At 40.3% G+C, this 24416-nt stretch overlaps 1 protein-coding gene across 7 annotated transcripts in view; it reads right to left on the reverse strand.

Annotated features, from left to right (window-relative positions):
- ralgapa1 (Ral GTPase activating protein catalytic subunit alpha 1) overlaps positions 1-24416 on the reverse strand; it is a 61610-nt gene that overhangs the window by 36302 nt on the left and 892 nt on the right. For 2 of the 7 annotated variants that reach the window (XM_032548302.1, XM_032548305.1), the window contains exons 2-30: positions 21826-21936; positions 21659-21708; positions 20684-20741; positions 20445-20488; positions 20153-20330; positions 19940-20055; positions 19505-19643; positions 19202-19410; positions 17880-18194; positions 16869-17048; positions 16702-16773; positions 16464-16612; positions 15951-16074; positions 15666-15812; positions 15495-15585; positions 14668-14829; positions 13986-14132; positions 8453-10219; positions 5083-5207; positions 4762-4996; positions 3822-4007; positions 3551-3721; positions 3225-3418; positions 3032-3130; positions 2667-2822; positions 1870-1998; positions 1614-1739; positions 1033-1091; positions 776-884 (exon numbers count right to left, since the gene is read on the reverse strand). In XM_032548302.1, the coding sequence (XP_032404193.1) occupies positions 776-884; positions 1033-1091; positions 1614-1739; positions 1870-1998; positions 2667-2822; positions 3032-3130; positions 3225-3418; positions 3551-3721; positions 3822-4007; positions 4762-4996; positions 5083-5207; positions 8453-10219; positions 13986-14132; positions 14668-14829; positions 15495-15585; positions 15666-15812; positions 15951-16074; positions 16464-16612; positions 16702-16773; positions 16869-17048; positions 17880-18194; positions 19202-19410; positions 19505-19643; positions 19940-20055; positions 20153-20330; positions 20445-20488; positions 20684-20741; positions 21659-21708; positions 21826-21936 (5648 nt within the window). The remainder of the gene's footprint in view (positions 1-775; positions 885-1032; positions 1092-1613; positions 1740-1869; positions 1999-2666; positions 2823-3031; positions 3131-3224; positions 3419-3550; positions 3722-3821; positions 4008-4761; positions 4997-5082; positions 5208-8452; positions 10220-13985; positions 14133-14667; positions 14830-15494; positions 15586-15665; positions 15813-15950; positions 16075-16463; positions 16613-16701; positions 16774-16868; positions 17049-17879; positions 18195-19201; positions 19411-19504; positions 19644-19939; positions 20056-20152; positions 20331-20444; positions 20489-20683; positions 20742-21658; positions 21709-21825; positions 21937-24416) is intronic. The other 5 variants (XM_032548303.1, XM_032548307.1, XM_032548308.1 and 2 more) reach the window with 5 other exon arrangements.

Below are 24416 nucleotides of genomic sequence, written 5' to 3' on the forward strand. Positions count from 1 at the left end.
TGCAGCTAACAATAATTTTAGTAATGGAATATTGTTCCAACTATTCTGACAATTAATCGAAAAAAGAAATTCATTCTTCAGTTTTCTCATTTGACCAAGCTTTTTTCAAGCTAACCAACTAATAACTGAACAGCAAACTGTGCTTAGTGGGAGATTTTTTTTCGGAATCTGCACCAGGTGAAGCTAAAGTGAGTTCTGTGTACAACATATTTACAAAGACGGTTTTTCAGCTGTAATGCAAAATGTACAGATTTTCGTACGTTTTTGGTTTGTTTACTGCACTGAGAATATTATTTTTACAGCCTTTTGGGGTTAGTATACTCCAATTTACAGTTAATCAATTGCTAAATTAGTTCACCATTATTTTTAATAATTGATTCGTCATGATTAATGTGACTATTTCAGCCTTAATAAAGCTATGTAATTTAGTATTCATTAATTCATGCTGGGGGAAATAAAACAGATGCTTAAACCAAAAATTGTTAGCTTCCTCACAGATTCAAAGTCCAGAATTTGACTGAGGTTCATGTTCAAAATCCTCAGTGTTCCATCATAATTTCAGTAGACTTTGTGGCTCTTTAAGCACTACTGAATAACTCACCAAGACCCTGCTTAGACCATCCACATTCTGGCTCATTTTTATCCTTTTTTAACCTTATAATAGGGTCATCATCCAGTGTGAGAGAAGTGGAACAGTGATAGCAGTAAGTGCTACAACATGTAGGGTGTATAAAAAAAACTGGGACAGAATATGACTCATAATTATAAAACCTACCTTCAGGGTCACACAGATTACATTGAGAGCTTCTTTAATCTGAGGATGTTCAGTTCCATGAGACAACTCTTCACACAGCCAGATGCCCAGGCTGCACAAAGCCACACATCTGACAGAGCAGGGACAGGAGCAGCGAGTTATGAAACACACACTCGAAGGTTTTTTTTTTTTTTAAAAAAAAACATTATCTGACACCACCTTATGTTTGTATTAAAAAAAACAGAACTATAGAACCGTTTAAGTTACAGAACCCATACCTTGCAGGAGCAGAGGGTTCATCCCTGGCAGAGGTCAGGATGGTTTTGATAATGTGTTCCTTAAAAAACAACAACAAAGATTTAAAGACTTTGTCAGCAACAACAACAACAGAAAACGTCTACAAAAGGTGCTTGTAATGAAGAGTCATTTTAAGTGGTATGCAAACTATAGCACACAATCAAGTTAACACAAAAAGTTAAGACAAATTCACACACTTGTTGGTCTTTTCAGTCGGTGTTAATGATCGCTTAGTGATTCAAAACCGGGTTCTGGCTCGTAAGAAACCAAAGAGAGGGCCTGAGGTGCTGCCACGCATGGCATTAACTGTTTACACAGCAACAACAACGCAAACAACATTACTCCCACAGCTCTGAGCCGTTTCAGGAATAGCTGATGAGACATTAACCTAATATTCTGTGCTGAGATCCCCTATGGACAAGCAAACCTGAGTTAAAACATCAAGACTGACCTGGATGACACAGGAAAATAGATAAAAGTTTTTGAACATTTTTAAAAAGCATATTTCATCCTACGCCTGTGGCTGTCATGGCGACCTGCTCCAACCACACAAATCACGTACCTTGACTTCAGGGAATTTAGTCCGTACAATGTCAGCAGTGGTCGGATGGAGAGCAGCAAGCTCCTCATAAAAGTTGGGGAAACACACAAGGGACCCAAGAAGAATCTGGGCCTCGACTCTTGGAGCCTTGGAGAAAAAAAAGGGAAAGCAAATTAAATACATTTCTCAATTATTGTCTATTCACAACTTGCCATTTTTTGAAAACCTTTAAGTCAGTGTATTCCTCTTTAAGACTCAGTGCATCCTTGTGCCTTACATTGAGTGATGAACATGCAGTGACTCTGGAAGCTGCGATGATAAAGTCCAGGATCAACATGGTGGCTCCAGGAAGACCGATGCTGAAGAACCTGGGACTGCAGTGCTTGATGATGGTGTTCACAATGTCCTGAAGAAGACAGTTTGTCAAAAAGAAAAAACACTTTTTCTCAATATGAAGCAGAATTATTATTTAGGGGCCAACTGCTTTGCAAACGTTTTGACTAACCCCTCTATTTTCTTATATTTTGTGTCTAAGTAGCCAGAATTGCAATTCTGGCAATTCTTCCAGTAGTCATGTATCAATTCCTCCCCAGGTTTTCTAAAGATTGCTCTGAAACAGTTCAGAAAACCAGATACTCTCTACTGTACAGCCATTAAAAAAGGTCTGATGTCTTTAGCCAAAAACCTGGAAATGGTCTGTCACTGGATGTTTAGTAGGATAATAACCTAAAATTGTTGAACATTAATCTTTATCCATCATAAATCCTACAGAAAAGCTCTGGACTGAGCTTAAGAGAAAAGTGCATAAGATTGTTTGCTCCAACCTTGTCAAATGTTAAAAGATAAGACTAAGACATATTCTAGTGGCAGAAAAGGGGTTTGTGCAAATGTCCACTCTATAATACCCCACTGCAAGCAGACAGAGGCAGAAATATTTGATTCATTAATGGTATATTGAACATTTTATCTGCCATTAAAGTATCATTAAATATTCAATAAAATCTCCCAAGCTGAGTTGAATTTTCCCCATTGTTAGTCGTATTGTTTACAGTTGAATCCCCTTGTAACACAGACCTGGTCCTGGTGCAGCAGCCCTTGGTGCATGATGTTGTAGAAGTGCATGAGAAAGTCGGTGTTTGGGGAAACATCTTGACGTCTTTTCATTATCCTACAAATTAGTTTGTAGGCATGAAGCTTTCCCTGCTTGTAACGCTCAGTCAGCATGGTGGCCTAAAGGAAATATGCAGACACGCATAAAAAAACTATTAAATGAAAATCTACTTGGCTTATTTTTCTTCCCTGTTATATGAAGCAAATATATTTCCACAGTTATTTCACGGACATACTAGCTCATATTCCATCACAGAGACACTTCTTAAAGCAAATTCAAAGGCCCTAGTGGTGCGTTGTAGGCAAATACAAATTTTGATCACACTTACCTTAAAGAGCCACGGGGTGAGGATTCTTAGAGGAGGAATCAGAACAGGAGGTGGGGGGGATGACTGGTTGTCCAGAGAAATCCCCAAATTATCCCTAATCTGAAAACAGAAATGCCACTAAACTCAGATCCTGGGTGAAAATTTTGAAATTATTTCAAAATAATAACAGACAGACAGATTTATCTGTACTAACCTTGGCCAAGTTCTGCCACAGTTCACACAAGTAGTCAAAAACCTGAGCATGGATTTCTGGGTCTTTGATGGTGTTAACATCTCCCAGGATACCCAGCATCCTCCTCCACATAACCGTGGCAACATCTGCGTGCCATCCAGTTAGAGAGCCGCCTGCCATCACACTGCAGTCCTCGCTGGGGAACTCGCTTGTTTCTGGAATCAATACGTCAATCAGAGACTCTTGTTTGGTTGGAGGAGAATAAAGCGAGAACATTTAAAGGATCTTTGTAATGTTTACATTCTTAAACTATTTACCCCCCCTGTCGCTCCCACTGTCAATTTTACCTAGATCATCTGGGGTCTGGAGTACAGAGCTGTGGAGTTTCTGGTCCAGCTGCAAGTGTGTGTGTGAATGACTGTGTGTGTGATCAGTGTGCTCAGCTGTCAGCGTGGCTGGGGAGGGGGTCTGGGAACGGGAGCCCCCGAGGGAATGCATGGGCGAGGCACTCTCAGAGCCTAACCAAGAGTCAGAAAGACATGTAGAATTGAACAGAGAACATCTCCTGATTATAATTGCTTCTGGTGCTTATTACTGGACAACTTCACAGAAACGTACCAGTAACGGTAACCGTGTGGCTAAGGCTGCTGGTCTCTGAGTCCATGTGGAGTGTCGTCAAACTGGCCACTTCGGGCTCGTCACAGGCTAAGCCCCCTCCTAGACTGTCCTGGTCCAGTGAGCTGCCTCGGCCGCCTCCTGTAGAACCTGCTCCTCCTCCACATGCATCTGAACTGAATGTAAAATCTAAAAAAAAAGAAAGAAAACACAATATTTTATGGCTGGATGGTTGGAGCCAAAATGTTCTTTAGACCAGGGGTTTGCATCACACGGAGCTGGAGATGCAAGTGACTTTTCATAACCTTGGCAAAAGGTAATAAAGGACCAACAAATGGATTTAAATAAAAATATGATAACAAGAACAGGTTTTAGCAATTTTCCTGATTTTTTTAATAGAAAAATTGCACTTATTCACCAAAGAATGACTCCAAAATAATCAGTAATTAGGTCTTTAGGTTGGAAGCTATGTGCTTGCCAAGATTGTGCGCCCAGACAAAGATTTTGACTTTTACTTTAAGCACTCATATATACATCTTTGTTTAAACATCTAAAAATAGAAATAAAATGATGGTTCTTTAAATACAAAAACACATTTTCTATAGTAAATATTTATGAAAAATTATAAGCAGTCTAGTTTTTCAAAAGATCATGTAACGTTTCTGGCGATAAGCATATTTTATTTAGCTGGACTAAAGGAAAAATGGCTCTTTCAAATACAAAGGTTGCAGATCCAAGTTTTAGTCTGTGATGTGACATGTTGATAATTCAACTACGATTTGGTATTTTGTGCAGCTACAGTACAGTCTGTTGAACTGTAAAAAGATATCTCCGGGATTTCATATAGAACAAATAAAAACAAAACTAATAATTAAAAAAAGAACTTTGATTTTTGTTCTCTTTATACCTTAGGAGTGCATCAGAGATAAAGTCAGTTTCTTACTGTCAAATTTGCATGCTGAATACTGAAAGGCATTAAAGGAATCCGACTGGCTATCTGAGCTGATGACATCGGAACCGCTGGCACTAGCAGGTGACGTCCACTCAGAGGGAACTCCGGGGTCATCAACGGGTCGAGGGTCATCTGTGGGTCTTGACCCCGCCCCCTGACCGGCCTCCAGGAGCTCTGGCAAGTCCTTGGGAACCTCAAGACCCACTGGACTGCTTCCTCGACGACCCTGTTCGTCAGAGGGACAGTGGTGCTTACAACTTTGATGATTTATGCCAATATAATTACAAATAAATGTATCCAAGATTTACTGACCACTGTCCCTTTGTTTCTCAGTCTTTCCTGAATGAACTCATCCATCAGGTCAGAGAAGTTTGGGTTGCTGCTTCCAACATCGCTGGACACGGGGCGGGCCTTCTGGACCACCTCCTCTTTGTTGGCTACACACACGCAAAAGCAAATAAACTTTGAGAAAGCTTTTGCAGTCAAACACATGATTACTTAAAGGGAAAGAAGTAATAAAGTATAATACAGGGGAGGACGTATCAGGATTTCTGAAGCATGGAAAACCTTAGAAAAAGCTTGTTCATCACCAGAGGAACACCTTCCCAACGACAGGTAGCTTTAGGATTGTTCAGGTAGCTGAACGTTGTTATTTAGGGATCAAAATATTAAGATACTGAAAACTAACTTGTTCAACTACAGGCCTAAATCAGTCAACAACACTGTGAGAGCAGTCATCTAGAGCAATTTCTTACTATAATGTTAATTTAAGAAAGATTTTTCATGACATTATCTCAAATGAGAAACCATGTGTTATTTTTGTTATTCCATCTGTAAAGGAATATCAAAAACTTAAAAAACAAGAAATTGAGTTCCTGAGCATATATTAATGAAAAGAACTAAATTGAAAGGAAAAAAGGGTTTAATTCCTGAGAAACAGAATTTAATATTCTTTTGTTGTTAAAACAGCTCCATTAGTTCAGCTCAATTTATCAGAACTGCATATCATCTTGACACAACACTGATGTTGTGCTTCAAAAAATTATCAACTCGTTAAGTATAAACCTATAGGTTTAAATATCCTATTATTTCAAGTTGACTGGTTTGAAAACAAGTGGAATTATTTTCAGTTGTCTGTTTCAAATATGTGAATGAGTTTATTAACTTCAGAAAGTCAGACTTTATATGTTGAAAACTAGAACATTCCAGAGTTACAAATGATTTTCTGTACTTTAGTAAACTTTGTTGCAAATTCTAGAAACTTTTTAAGACTGTGGAGAAACGGTGAATAACACAGGATTGGTTGTCAGCTACCACTATCAGCTTCGTCTAAGGCCAATAAATTGTGAGATTTATGGATAGTTATTCTCGACATTTTCTTAAGATGCATAACAGCAGCAGATTATTAAACAATATGAATTTATATTAAAATATCACAACACTCATAACATAGACTGAATCTAATGCCTCTCCTAATTGTGAGAGCAGTCTGGATGTGAATGTACTTTAGGGGTTCTTGAGGATTGTTAAATAAACAAAAAGCCAAAACAGCGGGCGTACCACATCTCAGATAAGCAATGCAGGAGTTAAACTGAATCATGCACAAAAAGTAAAAGAGAGAGTATCACTTAGTCAAACAAGTAGCAAACCAGAGGTCTAATATTAGTGCAGTTATGATTCTTTGGCTTAATGTTATTAGCTTGGATGCAACGAAAGCGATTGGGGTGAGTGTAAAAGCAGGAAGCAATTAAAAGTTCAAGACTGTTCTGGAGTAAATCTGCCACCTTCTTTGCAGATCAACTCTATCTCATGGATCTATGGCTGCTTCCAGGCCAATAACAGGAAGGAATTTAGTCAATAAAGCTTTCAGTTACTCAAAGCAAAGTGTCAGGATTTCCTTTATGGCCACCAGACTGGCTTCAAAATACCACAGCCGCTCAAAAACATTAAACTGTGAAGCCTTGCAGGTTTAATCTTACCTCTATCTGCAATGTGACGTAACATGAAACAAATCCAAACTAAGTTCTGCACACAATTAGCCTGTTGCAACTGCAAAAAGATTACCCGAGAGTAGCATGTTAGAAGTCAAAAAACTGTAATGGTTATTTGCCATCATGAGTGAATGGAATATGATTTTCAATCAACAGATGTATCAACATTTTTCTTCCCCCAATAATTATAAATGAAAGATTATTTCATTCCTGCTGCACTTCAAACTGCTCAAGAGTGAGTGATAAAAAGGCCTTTCCTAATGGAGTCTCCTAAAAAGATTTGCTCATAGGAATATAATACAGATAGTAAGATTTTCCAACCTAAATATTAATGTTGATCCCTTAGTCTAATAGGACGATTATGGTAAATAAAGTCTTGAATTGTTAGCAGCCGAAGTGGATTTAGGGTAAGAGCAATAATTTAATTTTACCCAAATATTTCTTCTGACTGGAAACAATAATAATTTTAGGGAGTGGTCCAGTATGCAATCTGCTCTTTAAATTTGTATGACTATTAGTTTAAATAATCTTAGAAATTGGTAAAGATCTGATTATTTTTATTAGGCTTTATTAAATAAAACCCTAGCCCTGAAAGAGAATGCGCTTTAACCATGACTGTAGCTTAAAAAAAAACACAAAAAAAACACAAGTAAATTTGCCGTCAGTGGATTCATGCAAGGAAACAACCTCTATTTCAACACTGCTGTTAAAATAGCTCAGGATGCCACAGCATCACTTCATTACCTGTGTTACAAATAAGCTGACAAAACAAAAGAAAAAGTGGCACTTGTTGAGAAACAAAACAAAAAACAGGTTGAAAAAAGGAGATGTAGCAGCAGCTCCACATCAAGACAGATTCAAATGATGAATCTCTGTGCTCTCATAAAACATTTTCACCAAACTTTCACTCAGGATGAGAATCAACAGAAATATTTGTAATGGTGGTTAAATAGTGACCATTAACTTAATATATGGGCAAATAACCATTTCAGCAAACTTTATTTCTTCCTTACTGAATTAAGTTCACCCTGTCACTGCCATGACACTGGTTATTCTCAAAAGGCCCTGTGCTGCCATCTAGTGGAGTGGAAATGTATAGCATATTTTCCTACTTAATATTTGTTGTCCTACAGCAAACAAGGGTCTGAAGCTGGAAAATCCAGCTAAACATCCAACATCATTCTCAATTGCAGTTAGTTTTAGTTTTGTTGATGTTTTTAACTTTTTTCCAGACAGTAGATTGTCATTTTCTTCTACAGTTTCCAGGAGCAAGTAAAAGAGACTCAAAGAGGCTGCATGCAAAAGTTGAGGAGAGGGAGGAAAAGATGGGGAAGGAGGTGCAAAGGTTAAAATCCCGAAGCCCTTAAAAAAAAGAGAGAACAGGAGGAGGGATGGAGCTTCTGGCCTACAGAAACAAGTGACAGGAGGTGGAAGGACGTGGGGTCCTTGAAAGGAGGCAGGCTGGAGGAGGAGGGGGGGGGGGGCTACGTTCAAGAGCAAAACATCAACAGGGAGTTTCAGGTTCAGTCCAAGAGCAAGATGATGAGTTTCAGCCAAAAATATCATTCCATCATATCAAACCAGTTAAAAACAGCCAAAAAGGAAAGAGAACGGCTGGTGTTTGTGTGTTCGTGAACATTTCTCTCCACTGTTTTGTCTTCTCTGAGCACTTCGTTCGCCTCAATCCTCACCTGGCGTTGTCGTCTTTCTTCCAAAGTAGCCCAGGACGTGGGAGTAGAGATCCTTTAGCGAGGCGTCGCCCGAGCTGGCCCTGGTCTGTCGCTGCGGCGATGACCCCTGGGATGACCCCTGGCCTCTGGGCCGAGGTTTGGAGGACAGGGCGTGGACAACGGTCTTATACATGCCACCGAGAAGAGCGCCCTGGTGGTGTCGTGAGGTAGTGATGCCGGGCTCCTGGGAGCGTGAGCGGCAGACTCGGGACCGCAGGGCAGAGCGTCCCAAACGTCCTCGCACTCCTGAGGAACTTGACAAACCCTCAGAGTTGACCTCTGGGCCCAGACCGGACCCGATACAGGACCCTGGGAGTTGCTTCTCCCCTCCTGTCCCCAGTCTGTCTGCAGAGGAATCTCTGCTACCTGCAGGAGCTCCGGGCAACAACTTCTCGTTTGCTCGTGTTTTATGGCCAGCTCCGTTCCCTGGGCCGAACTTACCTGGACTTTCTGCTCCTAGCTTTCCCCCTGAGCCCACCCCAGCTCTGGCCATCTTCTCCCCAGCCGAGTGGCTGTGAGTGTGGAAATGACTGAGGCGACGCAATCTGGCTCTCCAGTGGGCCTCCTTGTTCTCCAAAGGATTGTGGAACTGGACGGACTCGGTGGAGGGCCGGAAGCTGACATGGACCCCGGCAGACTGATGCCGCTTGATGCCACTGCGAGACATTTTTAACTTGGCTGAGTCGGAGGTTTGGGGAATTGATGATTCGGTGTTAGGTTCGGCTGTGATTGAATTCTGTCTAATCAACCGCGCCCTCTGTTTTGATTCTCCTTTATCTTCTTGTTTCTCTTCTATCTCACCCCACGAGTCAAGTTTCCCTTCGTGTCCTTCTCCAGCTGTTTTTTTCTCCTCCGAGTTTCTCTCTAAGCTAGTGCTCCCTTTAACACTGGGAGATGGCCATTCACACTGTAGCTCCAAACACTCGTAGATACTAGGCTGCTCTGCTTCACTCTCCTCTGTGGAGTCCACACTCCTGTGTCTCACTGATTTACTTACCTGCCTGTCCTCATTTACCACCCGCTTCTCCTCCTCTAACTGGGATCTGGCTTCCCTGCTTTGCTCCTGTGCAGGTAAAGCCACAAAACCTTCTAATAGATGACCAGCACCGCCTCCCTCTTTGACCTCCTCTTTCTTTTCACCTCCTTTCTGAATGAGATAGTCTCTGATGGAGGAGAATAAATCGTCCTCTTCGACTTCACACCCCACCTCCCCCTCATCTGCATCAATTTCCTTTTCAGATGAAAAAGCGAAAGCGGAGTCCCAGTCGCTCACCCAGTCAGAGCTAGAGCCGTGGCTTCCGGAGCCGGCTCGGAGCCAGGACTGGTTATAAACACTAGCATCATCCTGTGGTTCTGAGGACAAGGAAACACCATTGGAGAGGGTGAAAGATGTGGGATTAGAGGAGGTGAGGGGTTGTGAGAGAGGCGGAGTTGTGTGGCTGTTGGCTGCAAGTGAGGAGGTAGTTGTGGAGTGGTGGTGCGGAGAATTCAGGAAGGACATGGGATTCCGCTGGGTGTCTTCACCTTTGACCCGCTCGGCGATGAAGGGCTCCATGATGTCAGAGGCGCTGCTACTCCGGGCGAGGGAGGATGGCGCCGGGGTGTCCAGGTCACAAGCTCCCCCCTGGAAGACCTCGGAACCGGTGGTGGGCGGGGTCTCGTCGCTCTGTGACGAGTGCCGCATTCGTGAAGTGCGGGACGTCAGCGTGATGGGGGGGTCCTCGAGATCTGGTGATTAGAGGGTGATGAAATCAGAGACCATGAGATCCCTGAAATAAGTCTGGAAGAGCTTAACACATAGAACCCACTGTGACATGCATTTAATATGTAATTGCAGTGCTGTGGAAGACTCCTTCTGCTTTATTGTCAGTCCTAATCAATTGTGTGTGTGTGCGTGTATAGCGTAACAAGATGAATGTGCATTTTTGTAGCTCACTACATAAATTAACTTTAATGAATCACAACAGACGATAAAAATATCAGAGCTAAGACATGAGTTTCTTTTGTTTGTGCTTTCAATTTTTGTGTGAGGAAATATGTGAAAAAGTGTTAAACCCTTCCAAACTTGCTTTGTTTCTTGCTTTCAAAGAGATTTTCTTGTAATATGTCAAAGTGGCCTTAATCAATAGTTTGAAATTTACAACTGGAACTACGGTTCTATGAATCCTGGATGACTGCCAAAGGGGGTGCTTCAAGCACTGAATGATCAGTCTTGCGCATGCGTAGGTCGAGAGTTAATCACAACAAAGTCACCTATGACCTACCGGTGACCCACGTGACTATATAGTTACATGACACCTGCCGCTCAATTCCTCAAACTTTTCGCAAGATGCAAGGATTCCGAGGATCTAAGCATTCTGGTGGTCATCTGGGATTCATAAAACCGTAGTTACAGTTGTAACTTTCATTCTATTTCATCCCTACTGACCGCCAGAGGCAGTGCTCCAAGCACTGGATTATTTATGTCAACAAGGTCACGAGGAATCTGCAACATCCAAGGGACAACCACTACAACACCTACCTCAGTGTGATGTTCATGGATGCTGCTTCCCTGAAGGTGATGGGGCGGAGCCACATTCACCCTGTAAAACCGAGTGTGAGCATACCCAAAAGTCGACGATACCACACAAGAGGTAGTGCCACGCCAAGCCTGACTTCCGGAAGCATACTTAACATACTATCGATCCACTGGGGCGATGGCCAAGCAGTCATGGAGAGAGAGTTCATGGCAATGCCCAGGAAGATGGTCTCCTGTGAGGGAGTCAGACTGCTATCTCCATGTTCACCTGCAGGCCAGGCGTCCCACATGATCGATCACTAACTGAGTGTCAAGGACCGCTTGGTCTTGTGTTGCGGCAGCAGAGGAGAGGGGGCCACTGTGACGCATCGGGTGAACACCGGGTGAACGAGAGGAGCCTGAATTGGAAATGCTTCCTTTGGGAAAAAAATGAAGGAACTGCCAATGGGGCGAAGCAATCGGGACATGAGGTGGAAGTGAACCAGTCACCTGCAACACTTCCTGGTGATCAGCATACGAGCAAAAACACCAACGCCTTTTGAGTTATATAAGCCACAACACTCAATCAAGGAATGCGGCAAATGAACTGTTGGGGATTCTTGGCTGATCAAAATGGGGCATCCTGCTTTACTGCTTTTTTAATTTGTCAATATCTCAGTCAGTTTAAACATTAATTGTAGGAATCATGGACTTTTTTTTAGTTTTCTTTAATTTTTCTTTTTGTCCCTTTGATTATAATGTATGTAGTACAAAAGTTATGCCTTTGTGTACACTTAAGACTGTCTGTCCCATTGACTCCCATTATGACCAAATATTTGCAGTGGACAGTTACCTAAGCATTTTAAAGGAACTTTACATGAAAACCAAACTAACCTAAGCTTCTGCTTTCAAAATACAAGTAAAAAAAGTTTTAGGTGTGATGACCCCACTAATATTACCAAAGGGCCCGCCCCTTTATTTCATCAAGTTTCAATGGGGAAATGCTTCCATTACCTTCCAAAATGCATAACAATGAAAATATTGAACACCACAAAAATAGTCCTGGTGCATTGGCAGTGATGTAAGGGAAAGTGTGAATGTGATTGGGAAAATATTTTAAAATTTTAAAAATTAATGTTATTAATTTTCAAATTGGTTGAGGGTGAAACACCCACAACTAAAATATTCTTATATACTGTGTATCCTTTTGAGTTTATTTTTGGAAAATATTGTAAACTTTGAATTTTTCTCCTTCGAAGAAAAAACATCAAACTTTTTAGGACAAAACAGGCATAAAGAAAATAGGAAAAAAAATTACATATGAAAAACATCATATATTTGGATAGATCTGAAGCTGTTGGAAAGATTTATTGCAGTGAAAGTGAAAACAATAAATACTGAATTTTTATAATAGCTTTATAAAGTGTACTATTTTGGGACACAAAGGTGTTAAGTGTATAGTCAATTTAAAATTCCCCAAGGGTTAAAGCAAACAGTAAACTACTGCCCTAGAAAAGAAAAACAAAACTTATCAGTTATCGCAGCAACAACTGCAGATCTGCTAAAAAACAAAAAATACCTCGTGGAGCCCCTAGTGAGTGAAACTCACCTGGAGCTCCGACCATACGCGGTGATGAGGCTACTAGCAACAAGCCCTACCCTAACCCTAAGTGGTAAACACAGAAGGTACCAGCTTCGCACAATCACACCTGCACACAAGAAGAACTAAAGCGCCAGCTGTCATGTGACTAGAAGTGGGTCAGAGGTGATTTTGTTGTGATTAACACTCAACCTGTGTATGCATAAGAATGATCATTCAGTGCTTGAAGCATTGCCTCTGGTGTTCAGTAGGGATGAAATAGAACTCCAGGTGTTGTTAATGGAAGTCAAACTTTTCTTTGGATTTCAGGTGCCCTTTATATTTCTCTAGTCCTTGAACCCGACCATGACGACAACATATTGTGTAGTATTCATGTCAAAACAAAAAAAGCAAACAAATGGAGAATAAAAGTTTAATTTTAGAAATTTTAGTAGGTGTAAAATCTCTGAAAGTCACATCTTAGGAAACAAAAATGTGAAATTTGAATATGCAAAGAATGACATAACATAAAAAGTAAGTGAACTGTTATCTTCTAAGAGTAACCCAGATATGCTATAATTGTTTTTAGTTGGGTTTAATATAATGACTCCTATGTCCAATAACCTGGAGGATTTTGCCACAGTGCTCATGCCGCAAAGCAACACCCTTAAACCTTCTAGCTGCGTTTTTGTAAAATGAAACAGCTTTTTATTTTGTTATAACCACTTATGAAGACTTCAAACCTTTCAATTTATTCACAAAGTAAACAAAATTATTCTGAACACATATAGTACTTAATGAGAAAGAAGATTTTTTTTCAAAATCAGAAATAAGCCACAAATCTCTGATTTGTGCCTCTCTATTTTACATAAAATGCACGATGACAGTTGTAATTCACATAAGAAACAAACAGCATGCATGTACAAGCATCAAGAATGCTTAGAGAAAATTAGAGGACTCTGAAATAAAGGATCTGTAAGAAATAACTGCATTAAAATAAATTATACATATCACAAGCGGTGAAAGTTACACAAGACAGACAGACAAGCAAACATTTGAAGAAAAAGAGCACAGGCATGCGATTTAATGGACATGGACAAGCAGGAATTCAAGCAGGACGTATTATGAAAAATGAAAGTTAAAAGTAAAGAGACAGGACAACAGGTAGGTCCAGTTCTACGTGTACAGATACACATCAGACACAGTGAATGCTGAATGTCAAAATGCCTTTCTGTAGTATCAAATTTCCTGCTACAGTGCCGGTCAGTATTCAAGGTTGGTTTAAATTGAAAAACAGGATGAATGCCTGTTCAAAAGCATGCAAACTACAAACAAACAAACTTAATAGAGGCAGTCAGACGTGCAGGAATCTATTGCTTCCAGGCAGCAGGAAGACAGGTAGTGCAAAAAGAGTGTACCTGCCAGATGGTCGGCAAGAGGGGGTAGAAAAGGGTGGTGGTGGTGGAGGAGGACAGGAATAGGCGGAGCCAGAGCAGGAGCACTCTTAGCACTGCGAATAAAGGCGGAGGACAGCAGAGAGTCCCCCGTAGAACAGCTACGCAGGGCTGAAGAAGTCGGAAGAGAAATCGAGAAAACGGAGGAAAGAAACAGAAGAATATTGTTGTAGTGAGGAGTAAGGAAGAACGGTGAGTGGAAACAGGCAGACGTAAGGATGAAAACCAAAAAATGATTAGGAAAATAAAGAGCAGAAAGAAAGAACAAAAAAGGGAAGTGAAGGTGAATACCGGTAAGAGATTGAGAGGAGAGGCAGATTTGAAGATATTTATAAAACAAGTCAGAAGGGAGAGAAAACGTTTTCTGGGTAGATTGAAAGACAAACACTGAAGGTGGGGAGCACTGATTCAGGATTAGCTCTGCAGAAAATACAAGGAAACAGTGAGAGGCTGGTGGAAGCTTCACAAACAGGATCACTCAAGTTCCTGCATGAAACACTCGACATGAAAATTAAAACAAATTTGCAGGCATGGGGCAAGAAATATTACAGACAAGAGCTGGTTAGCATGAGCAACTCTGCCTTAAATTAATGAGTTATAGAATATAAAATAAGATGAAGGGAATTCAAGCAGAGATGATACTGACCTACAGTCTTCTGGCGAACAATACTCCTTGCCTTTTCGATGCCCGGTGAGCCGGCTGTGGTGGCGCTTCGCTGGCGCATGGCGGCCGCCTGACCTGGCTGGTCTCTGCTCCAGCCTTTAGAGAAAGACCGATCCACGGCCTGCCGCTGGCCCTCCGTACCGACTGGAGGATGAACAAATAACAGTTATTTAGGAGCAGCTAGTGATTGTAGTGTTACATATTTCCTGTGTCTTGCAAAGTTATAACCTCAGACCAGTTCATAGCTGTGAAATGGAGGAAAGGGAAATATGGATTAAAAATTTATTGCAAACACAATTCCATCACGTCGCCCTGAACACACCGTCCCCACAGTAAAACATGATGGTGGCGGCATTCTTCTGTGGGGATGATTTTCTTAAAAGAAGCTCCTCAGATGGAGCTGGTTGCTGAGAAATCCATGAAGAATACCATGTTAGAGGCTTGAAAATAATTGAGACTGTATGGAAGTTCGCCCTGATCCCAAAACCCCCCATGGTAACAAGTGGCGGTGGAAGCATTATGCTCAGGGAATGCTTCAGACTTCTCTGTAAGACATTTTTGAAAACCAACCATCCTTTTCCTTCCATTTGAAGCTGGTCTATCAGATAAAATCTTGATAAAATACATTGATGCTTATGGTTGAAAATGACTTTCACAAGGCATTTTACTGCCTTGACACTGAGTGCAGATAAAGTGCCTGCACTGCTCCTTGGCTTTTCAAGTTAAGGGTAATAATATAACAGATTATTTTCATAGTCACAGTTGGGGCTGCAATAAAGTACTTCTCAAAGCAAACCATGTCCAGTAACCTTTTCCTTTAATCTTCTTCTGCTTTTGTTCACTGAGTTTGTCCAGAGGCAGCTCATTTAGATCCACGCTGTACAGGTTCCTGGCCAAAACCTAGGAAACAGAGACACCATCAATCTTGTTTATATAGAAGCAAGAAAGCAGGCAACATTAAGGTAAGAAACCTTTAATACCTTGGTGAGGGTCTCCATGGTGAGTGACCACTCAGTAACCAGCTCCTCCCAGCAGGTCAGAGAAGAAAGCACACAGAGGAGATCATCCCAAAGTTCTCTGCTGATATACACGTTCAAGTTGCCCTTAATCCAGGCAACTATTAAAGTCTGCAAAGAAAAAGCAGAGTGAAATAAAAAAGAAGGTTAAAAATATAAATCTGCTTAAATAATAACTAGTTACTAAATAAACTAAATGGTCTTTTGGAATAGGGACATAGAAACCAAACATTAGTGTCAGCTGTGTACCTGAAAGATGGGGCCAGCCAGCCTGCCGGACAGCGTGTTGATTTTCTTCCCTTGAGGCATGATGGATGGAGGCCTTTTCATGACAGATTCTGTCACCCTCAGCAGGACCAGTAAGATCTGCTCCCTACAAACAAGTACAGGAATATTTATTTTGTTTTTAAAATCAGAATAGCTGTTTAGTCGAACACAAGGAGATATGATTAAGCATTATTTTTTTGTTTTGATTTATCAATAGCAAATGGAACTCTCTGTGTTTGCCAAAATAAATTGCATTCTAATCTATCGGGAAAAGTGTAGCTAAGTCTCTTTATTTGATTTTTAAGTGAATTTTTATAACACCACATGATGTATTACTTGACAATAAGTCAAAAGCTGCTTTTGACTTATTGTCACACAAAGTCACACATTTTCAAATATGTTTAAAAAAACATATATCTGTGACAGTAGTAGAAAATTGAAAACAGTGACATACTGACATATTTATTGGCGTGTTCTGAGTATTTTTTCTTTTACCATGTTTTCTGGTCCATGGTTTCGTGCATAACTAAGCTGCGGTAGATGTTTAGGACCCGTTTGCACATGTCAACATGCTCCTCTAAAAGGATCTTGATGTCATTGGCGGGTTCCAGCAGGAAAACGTTGGCAGAGTGGGTGATGAAGACCTGGAGAAGACACAAAGGGTTTTATAAAATGAGAAAGAACAAGATAGAATCATCTTGAGTGTACACCAGAGCAAAGTGTAAGATCCTGCCTGTAGTGTCGTTTGACCTCCAGCATGAATACTGTACTCCAGCAATTCGCTGTCAATCTCTTTGTTGATTTTCTGAAAAATGCAGAACATAAATTCATTATTCAACTGCTACTTATAATTATGAATATTTTGACTGATTAGACTTTTGTTTCTGAAGAAATTCCCACCTCAGCCTCTTTGTCTCCCAGCTGAGAGCCGGCATCCAGACTACTGGCAGCAGGAATGGGATACGGACCTTCCTCTGGCTCTTTCATAAACACTGGCTTGTCCTCCATGGAGATCCACTCTTGATAAACACGAACCACTTTTCGCATCACAGCTGCCTCACACATGGGAAGTAGAAATCCCTGAGTAGGAGGAGAGAAAGTAGATTAATTCATTTCCATTCTTACATTTCTATTAATAATTTCAACTGTCCCCCAACGCAAAAAAAAAAAATTCATTAACCTCCCACAAGTAACTTAAACAAATATTGTATTAAATCCTTGAACATATCCTTACACAAGGTGTGACATTGTTATTGCCATTTACTGATAAACGGTATTTGTGTGTGGAACCAGGCCCAATGTAACAAAAGAGTAACATTTTGCGGAAATGTACTGCATGTGCAATGTTTTTGTAATTACACAAAATATGCAGAACACAATGTAACTTTTTCCTCTGGGGCGACCATTACACTCTGAATGTTTTCTCTTCTGATGCAGGCATCCGACTTTTTGCTTTGGATCTAAGGAGCCGCTATCCAACATGCCTTAGAGGTTCCCTTTCTTTAACTTGTACAAATGAATTGGCACAAGTTAAATAAATAGAAAACAAATCCAAATCACCATCCCTCCACCTCTGAACTACCAAATAAGGCTTTGGAGTCTGAGATGAAGCATTCTGTTTTTCTGCACTCTGATAATGAGGTAAATCTACAGGGACATCCACAGTAGGAGGACTGACAGCTGCCTTTAATGTTTTTTAAAAAATCTTTGTCTAATAATAGTTTAAAAATGGGTTTATTAGCATTTTAATATTACTTTTACAGATTGCTGAATTAAAGAGGCCATATATCTCCGTATAATACAAATAAACTTGGAATGAGAATATTTAAGGTAAAAATGTTTAATTTAAAAATGTAACTGACAGAATATCAAAAAAGTTGAAACTGATCACTAATATTTATTTTCCTTCACCTGTCTGAAGATCTCTATGATGAAGTTGACGTTGGTTCTGGAGTTGGTCAGCACTCTCCTCACCACCTCCATGTCTGTCAGCTGCTCTTCGTCCATGGAGCACAGGGAGGAGGAGCTGGGCTCTCTCTCCGTCAGCGTGGAAGTGTTGGAGTGGCTCTGCTCCGGCTCTCCTACACCCACCGGACCGCCGATGCTGCTTCCCGTCGGCCCCAACGAGCTGCCGCTGCTTTCTAGGTGACTCTCGGACCGACTCCCTCCTCCGCCGCCGTCGTCTGAGCTGCCTGCTGAGCGAGCGGCCAATCCAGCAGCTGCTCGCTGAGACAGACGATTAATAACAGTTAGTACAATGACTATAGAAGCCAAAGTCTTATAAATCAAGCAACCACCTCTGTGCTTGACTTGCAATTGCTACCAGATAGAGTTTTAAAATAAGAAAAATATAGATTGATCTTTTGAGATATCTTTAAAAGGAGACAGGATGAGGCTTTACAACCAAAGAATACAGAAACCACGAGTCTAGCACGATTTCTGCTAGACCTCATGGCATTTTGCCTTGCCAAACTGGATGGAATGATGATGAAAGAGGCCTCGCCATTCTTCAATTTAATCTCCAAACAACACCTAGATGGTTGAAATTTGGATGCAATTGGATTTTCTAACAGCACAATGATCCCAAACAAAGATCAAAACTGGTTTTAGATTGGATAAACCATCCTAACGCCAACAATATGGTGTTCAAAAAGTCCCAGCCTCAACACTACCAAAAATACATGCATCAGGCTGGAGTTAAAAGCAGGAGAGAAAGTCACCTTTAACTCTGAAATAGTTGGGTATTGTTTCAAATAACAGCTTTTTTTGGTACTGCACAATATTTCTTTTGTCTTATGTGCAAAGCTCCGATACTAACACATTGTTAACTCCTCCTCCATCTCAGTCTATGTTGACATGTGCCAGCCTGTTTCTGATTTGAGCAACCCAGAAGAGGTCACAGAGCGCTACAAGGTACGGAGTGGCATGATGGGCAGTCCGCTGCACTTGGAACAGTGCAGCCCCGCTCTGCAGTCAAGCAGCACATTCATAATAATTGTGTTTAAAGCTTCCTATGTGAAGGCAGCATTATACTTAAATGCTTGGTCTGTTCCAGAAAACAAATCAATTTGGATGGCAACAAACTTGTGTGGTCAAAGTGAAAATGGCTAATGGTTGAGTTTGAGATTCTGCTTATAATTGAGATTCTGTGTGGATTTCAGAAAAATACACAATAAATTAGGATAATTCCTTGAAAAAAATCATTAATAAACGCCATATTTAGAGGACAGTACCTGTATGTTCTTTGGGACGCTCTCGCCTTCTGTTCCTGGAATCTGGGTTTGGGTGTTGGGTCGCGGTTCCAACCAGAAGGAAACGAGCCAGCGGATAAAGATGACTCTGGCCTGAAGGAAGCTCTCCTTGGTGCAGTACACGGTTTCACCACCATCCTGCTCTCTGCGCACCACACTGTAGTAGGGCTTAGGACGCATCGAAGGTACATCTAAAGAAACATAACATCAAATGCACTTCAGCAAAACACACAAATCTGTTTCCAATGTAATTCATGGAAGTCTTCCTGCAGTAAGAGCACTGACCCAAGATGGGGTTGTAAAGGCTCGTTTCCATAGCGAAGTTGGGAAATATGTGAGGAAGGTAAAACTTCCTGAAGTGGCCAAAGAGGAAGCTGAAGCCACGTTCATGGTTCTCTTTACACCGCCACTCCAGAGACTTCGCCTGGTCGATACACACAAACAAAAAAGCCCTGTATTATAAAGAGAAATTAGGCCGCACAAAATGGGAACAAGTAGAGAGAAGCACCACTGTGAATCTTATCAGTGTGTGAATGTTTGCACACATGTGGGTGAAAGCAGCAAGCAAAGAAATTACAAGCAGGGGATGCAATATGCCTTTAAATCAGCAACACCAGCCGCATTTATCCCCTGTGTTTACCATTAGTGATATTAGTAAAGCGTGGCAGCATTATTACATCGTGGTTTCATTAAATATGTTAGTAAGAAAATGGATAATACCTGGTTTACCATGTATTTCAGCAGAGCTTCAAGGAAAAAGGCAGTGAGGTCATCCTGGTTCTTATCGCCGGACTGTGGAGCGACCAATGGTGTGATTTCTTCTGGGGTCACTTGAGCTGCAGAAATGAAAAGCAGGAATATAAAAGCTGCATTCAATGATCCATTGGGAAACAAACCACAGTCTGTATTAGTGGGTGCTTTAGTTGTACGAACTCTCAGTCAGACTCAGCGGCGGGTTGATCATAGTGTCCAGGGTGCGTGGGGTGCCACGTAAGAGAGGAGCGGGAAAACCCGGAATCAGACATGCAAACATGCACAGCTGCTCGCTCTCAGCGTTGCTCTGCAGCGCCTGCATCCACAGCAAAAACAGCCGCACGCCTTCCCGACGGATCTAAGATGTGGATTAAAGAATTTAAAAAAAAAGAGGAAAAAATTCAAATCAATAATACTTAATCTATGATCAAGGAGATGAGATGTTAAACATCGTTTTACATTGTTACATTACCTTCAGAGAGTTTCCAGTGTGAAGCAGCTTCTTAAGAATTAGTCCTGGAAAAATAATATAAGCCACATCTTCATTAGTTTACTCAGCTATCTGGTTGATTTTACTGTGAGTTTAAACAAGAAAGCTGCTTAAAAAGCACTTGCTTGTTGTCTAAATTGTTAGGAAAATGTGACTGAAAGAAGTCTTGACAGAAAAAAGAATTTTGGTAGTAAAATGTGTTAGGAGTAAGGAAACCGTACCTATGCTGTGGAACTGCCACCGACTCTGGATTCTCTCTGGCAGAAGTTGAAGGATTTTCTAAAACACAAAAATATACAACAGATTGGTTTAAGGGAGATTTAAATTCAAATTTTTAGACGTTTCCAATATTTTAGTAAGATTTTTTTAGGGTGAAAATTAGGTGGCCATTTAGTATTAAACTTAACATTTCATTTTATTTTATTCAGTGATTTTTTTATTCATTATTCTTTCCTCTGTAAAAGGAGTACCATTTATTTGGAAAATATTACATTGCAATAATACGGTTAAATATCATGAAGACAATATCGATAGTAATGAACCAACATTTTTTATCAGCACAATGCTCATTATTTTCCAGAACTTTAGAATCTGGTCTTCTCAGATTTAGATCCAGCAAATACAACAATCATTAGAAATGGACAAATCGGATTGAAGAGTTTAAATACGTTGAACATGAAATAAAACAGCCACCAATCTAACAAGCCACCAGTTCTTTGTAATGTCAAATATTTTGAAATGATCTGTACTTTATTAATTTCTCTTCTGCAAAAAAAAAACAGTTTAAACAATAAACTGTATTGTCCACAATTAGGGGTGGACAATACAAACACATGAGATCATAGTTTCATAAACTTATGTGTGTGTTGTATTGTTGTTAACCTATTTAATATACACACACAGACTTGTGTTTTTATTGCCAGTCTAATTTTTAGGTCTTTAAAGCAGCAACTGGTTAGAGGTCTGTAACGTTTATCAAGATTATTCCTAAACAGTTGTTGTCAGTCCCTAGTTTGGAGGAATCTGAAATCACATAGCGACAATGCCAAGTGTGTCTGGGTTCTGTTCTGTACCCACAATAAATCTAGCTGGAAACAACAAATCCCAAAACAATCTGCTGATAAAACTCACAGACACATTAGGCCATTTGTTTACCCAGAGTGAAATAATACATTACCACTTTCTGGAATACTTACCTCAAAGATGAAGAGGATTGAGTCCAGCTCCTCCCTCTGAGACTTATGACCTGTAAAACACAGAGCCATGTTAAAAGACACATTAAAAAAAACAATCACAAAAAGAACAAAAAAAAGGGAAGATGATGGATAATGTCTTTGGCCGTTTACTAATGGGAAAACTTTACCTTTTTGCTTGAGGCTGACCTCAATGGTGACAAAGTTTTCAAAGAAGACATAGTAGATATGGGAATAGTACATATCAAAGAACTGCTTCAGATCTGGAGCCTCGGAATTTTCTGTGAAGAAGAAACAGAACGAGGCTCGGATTTATCTGGGAAACGAGTGAAGGAACGAATCCACAGAGGCCTTGCCAATTTGTTTTTACAATCTTACCAAGCATAAAACAAAACCCATTACACATTAATTTGTGGAGTGCAACTAATAGCTGTCAACCAATTACTCTGTTTGCAGTTGCGGCCCACTATTTACAACTTCATATGTCGAACTGAACAGCTCTGCTGAGGTCATCATTTAAATAATGTACGTCAGTCTTTGTTTATCGGCATTCTGCAGTTGAAGAATGTGTTTAAATGCATCAGTGGTAAAAAATTAATAAGACTCTTTGTTAAAGATTAGACATTTCTGATCAGGAAGTAGTTCTCAGAAGTATGAACTCAGTGTTTAATCTGACTTCTGCAAATTTACTTCATGTCATGATGTTCCGCGCTTGCTTTTGCTCTCATTTGGATTTGTGTATCTTTTTTTTTTTGCCCCTTATTATTTTTCACAGTCACACAATGCTGATTCTATAATATTTTATTGACATTCGCGGGTCTCTGCAGAGACACATTTTGGATTCCTTCTTATACGACAGCTGAAAGTCAAACTCACATCAGTTTCAGAGCTTCCCTTGTAAGGTCTTGGCTGGGAGGTTTATCTTCTCCGACTGTAGCTGACACATTCAAGCAAAACTTTTATCAACACTGTGCAGCTGACTCTTAATCTAAATAGAAAATCTATTTTAGATTTTCATGGCTAATAATAGGATGAAACTCAAGGTTTCCAATGTCAAGTGAAACAAACATTAAGATTTGTTTAGGGAAAGTTATTGTCTGTTATATATTACATAAAAGACCAAATAAACCTTAAAAATGGAGGTGATTTAACTGCATTTCCCCCCCAGGGATTTATAAAGGATGTTCACAGAAACAAGAGGGAAGCCAAGATTTGTTTTGTTATTATTATTGCTGTTTAAAATCACTATAAGGAACAAAAATGCAGATGTTTGAAACCGAGACAACGGACGTGTCTGAGTGTTGCCCAGGATGTACACCACCTCTCACCCACATGACTAAATCCTCATGACCAAGCACAAATAAGCACCTATAGAAGATGGATTATATTGCTGAGACTTCATCTACAGTAAAGTCTCTCATGCTCAAGTTTTGTGCTCCATTTGTGCTGGTTTGAGTTGCAAAAATGTTGTTTTGTGCCACCATCATTTTCAAGAAATTATAAACTAAACCTCTGCGTGACTATTTTAAGTCCTAATCTTTAAACTATTGGTGCCACAAACCTTTGCAGCACAAACTACTGACACCATTTCTGCTTGAGTTGGGCAGTATGAGGTTGACTCATAAACTTTAATTAATATCTTTAAAAGAAAATAAGCTAAAACTGCTGTAAAAGCCCTAACCTAATACAAATGTTTGACAGACGTTAAAAACGTAGAGAGGGACACTTCAGTCAGGTAAAGCATCTAATTAACTGCAGTATCAATGATTAATCCCTCATTTGAGATACAGATACAGATCATGACTGAATGAACAAGATCCTGCATATGGGCTTTTGTTTGTTTTTCTGTATAGAACATAGTTTAAGTACTTTAGAAATGAGCCACATTAGATTAGACTGAAAGTCTATAAAACGTTCCTTAAGTTTATAACAAATAGAATAACTAAACTAGCAATTTCACCAAAGTTTCATCACCCAAACCAGAACTATTGTGGTTAAAACTGTCTTGGTGCAGGCATGTTTCGCTGGTCTCTGTGGTTGTTATCATAATTTTGAGTTCCCTACAGAGCACAGAAAGGGGGCACACCCCTCTCACAAAGACAAAAACAGAGGAAGTTCCGCTATGGTACTGGACACAGAGAGGAAATACTAGAGGCTATTTCCCCATCCGGCATGAGCTATTAGTGAGACCCAAGCTTGCCCGAGCACTCACAGTTCCACCAGGTAAAATATCAGGTCCTCGTTTCTCCGACACATCACAAATTGTTTGTGCTGTGAGAAAACCCACTCAGCACTTCTCACTCTTCTGGTTCCTGTGCAGAACGCAGGCACACCCGTGAAGAAATCACCACAACCTGACTGACAACATGCGGCATCACAGTGTTTGCATTTCAGCCTGGAGGACACACAACACAGCAAAACTGACATAATTTATTAAACACATCCATGTTTTCTAAGGATTAATGGTTCTGTTCAGTTAGTATGAAATGTTCCCATTTGGTTATGAGAACTTGACAACATTTCTCCCACAAGATTTGGTCAACTTTATTCAGTCTGGATGCTTTCTCTGGAATAAAAAATATTTCAAATTACAACTGTATTCCTAAACCCATGCATAACAGAATACAAACAATTGTCAGAAGAAAACACTACAATGATTCTGGATTCAACGTAACTGGTTACAGATGAAAACTAAAGACTGAATGCTGCAAATAAATCAAAAGCTGCTTAAACGAAGTGTGTACAAACAGATGCATCAAGC

This window comes from Xiphophorus hellerii, chromosome 19, assembly GCF_003331165.1.
Source record: "Xiphophorus hellerii strain 12219 chromosome 19, Xiphophorus_hellerii-4.1, whole genome shotgun sequence".
Classification (NCBI taxonomy): domain Eukaryota; kingdom Metazoa; phylum Chordata; class Actinopteri; order Cyprinodontiformes; family Poeciliidae; genus Xiphophorus; species Xiphophorus hellerii.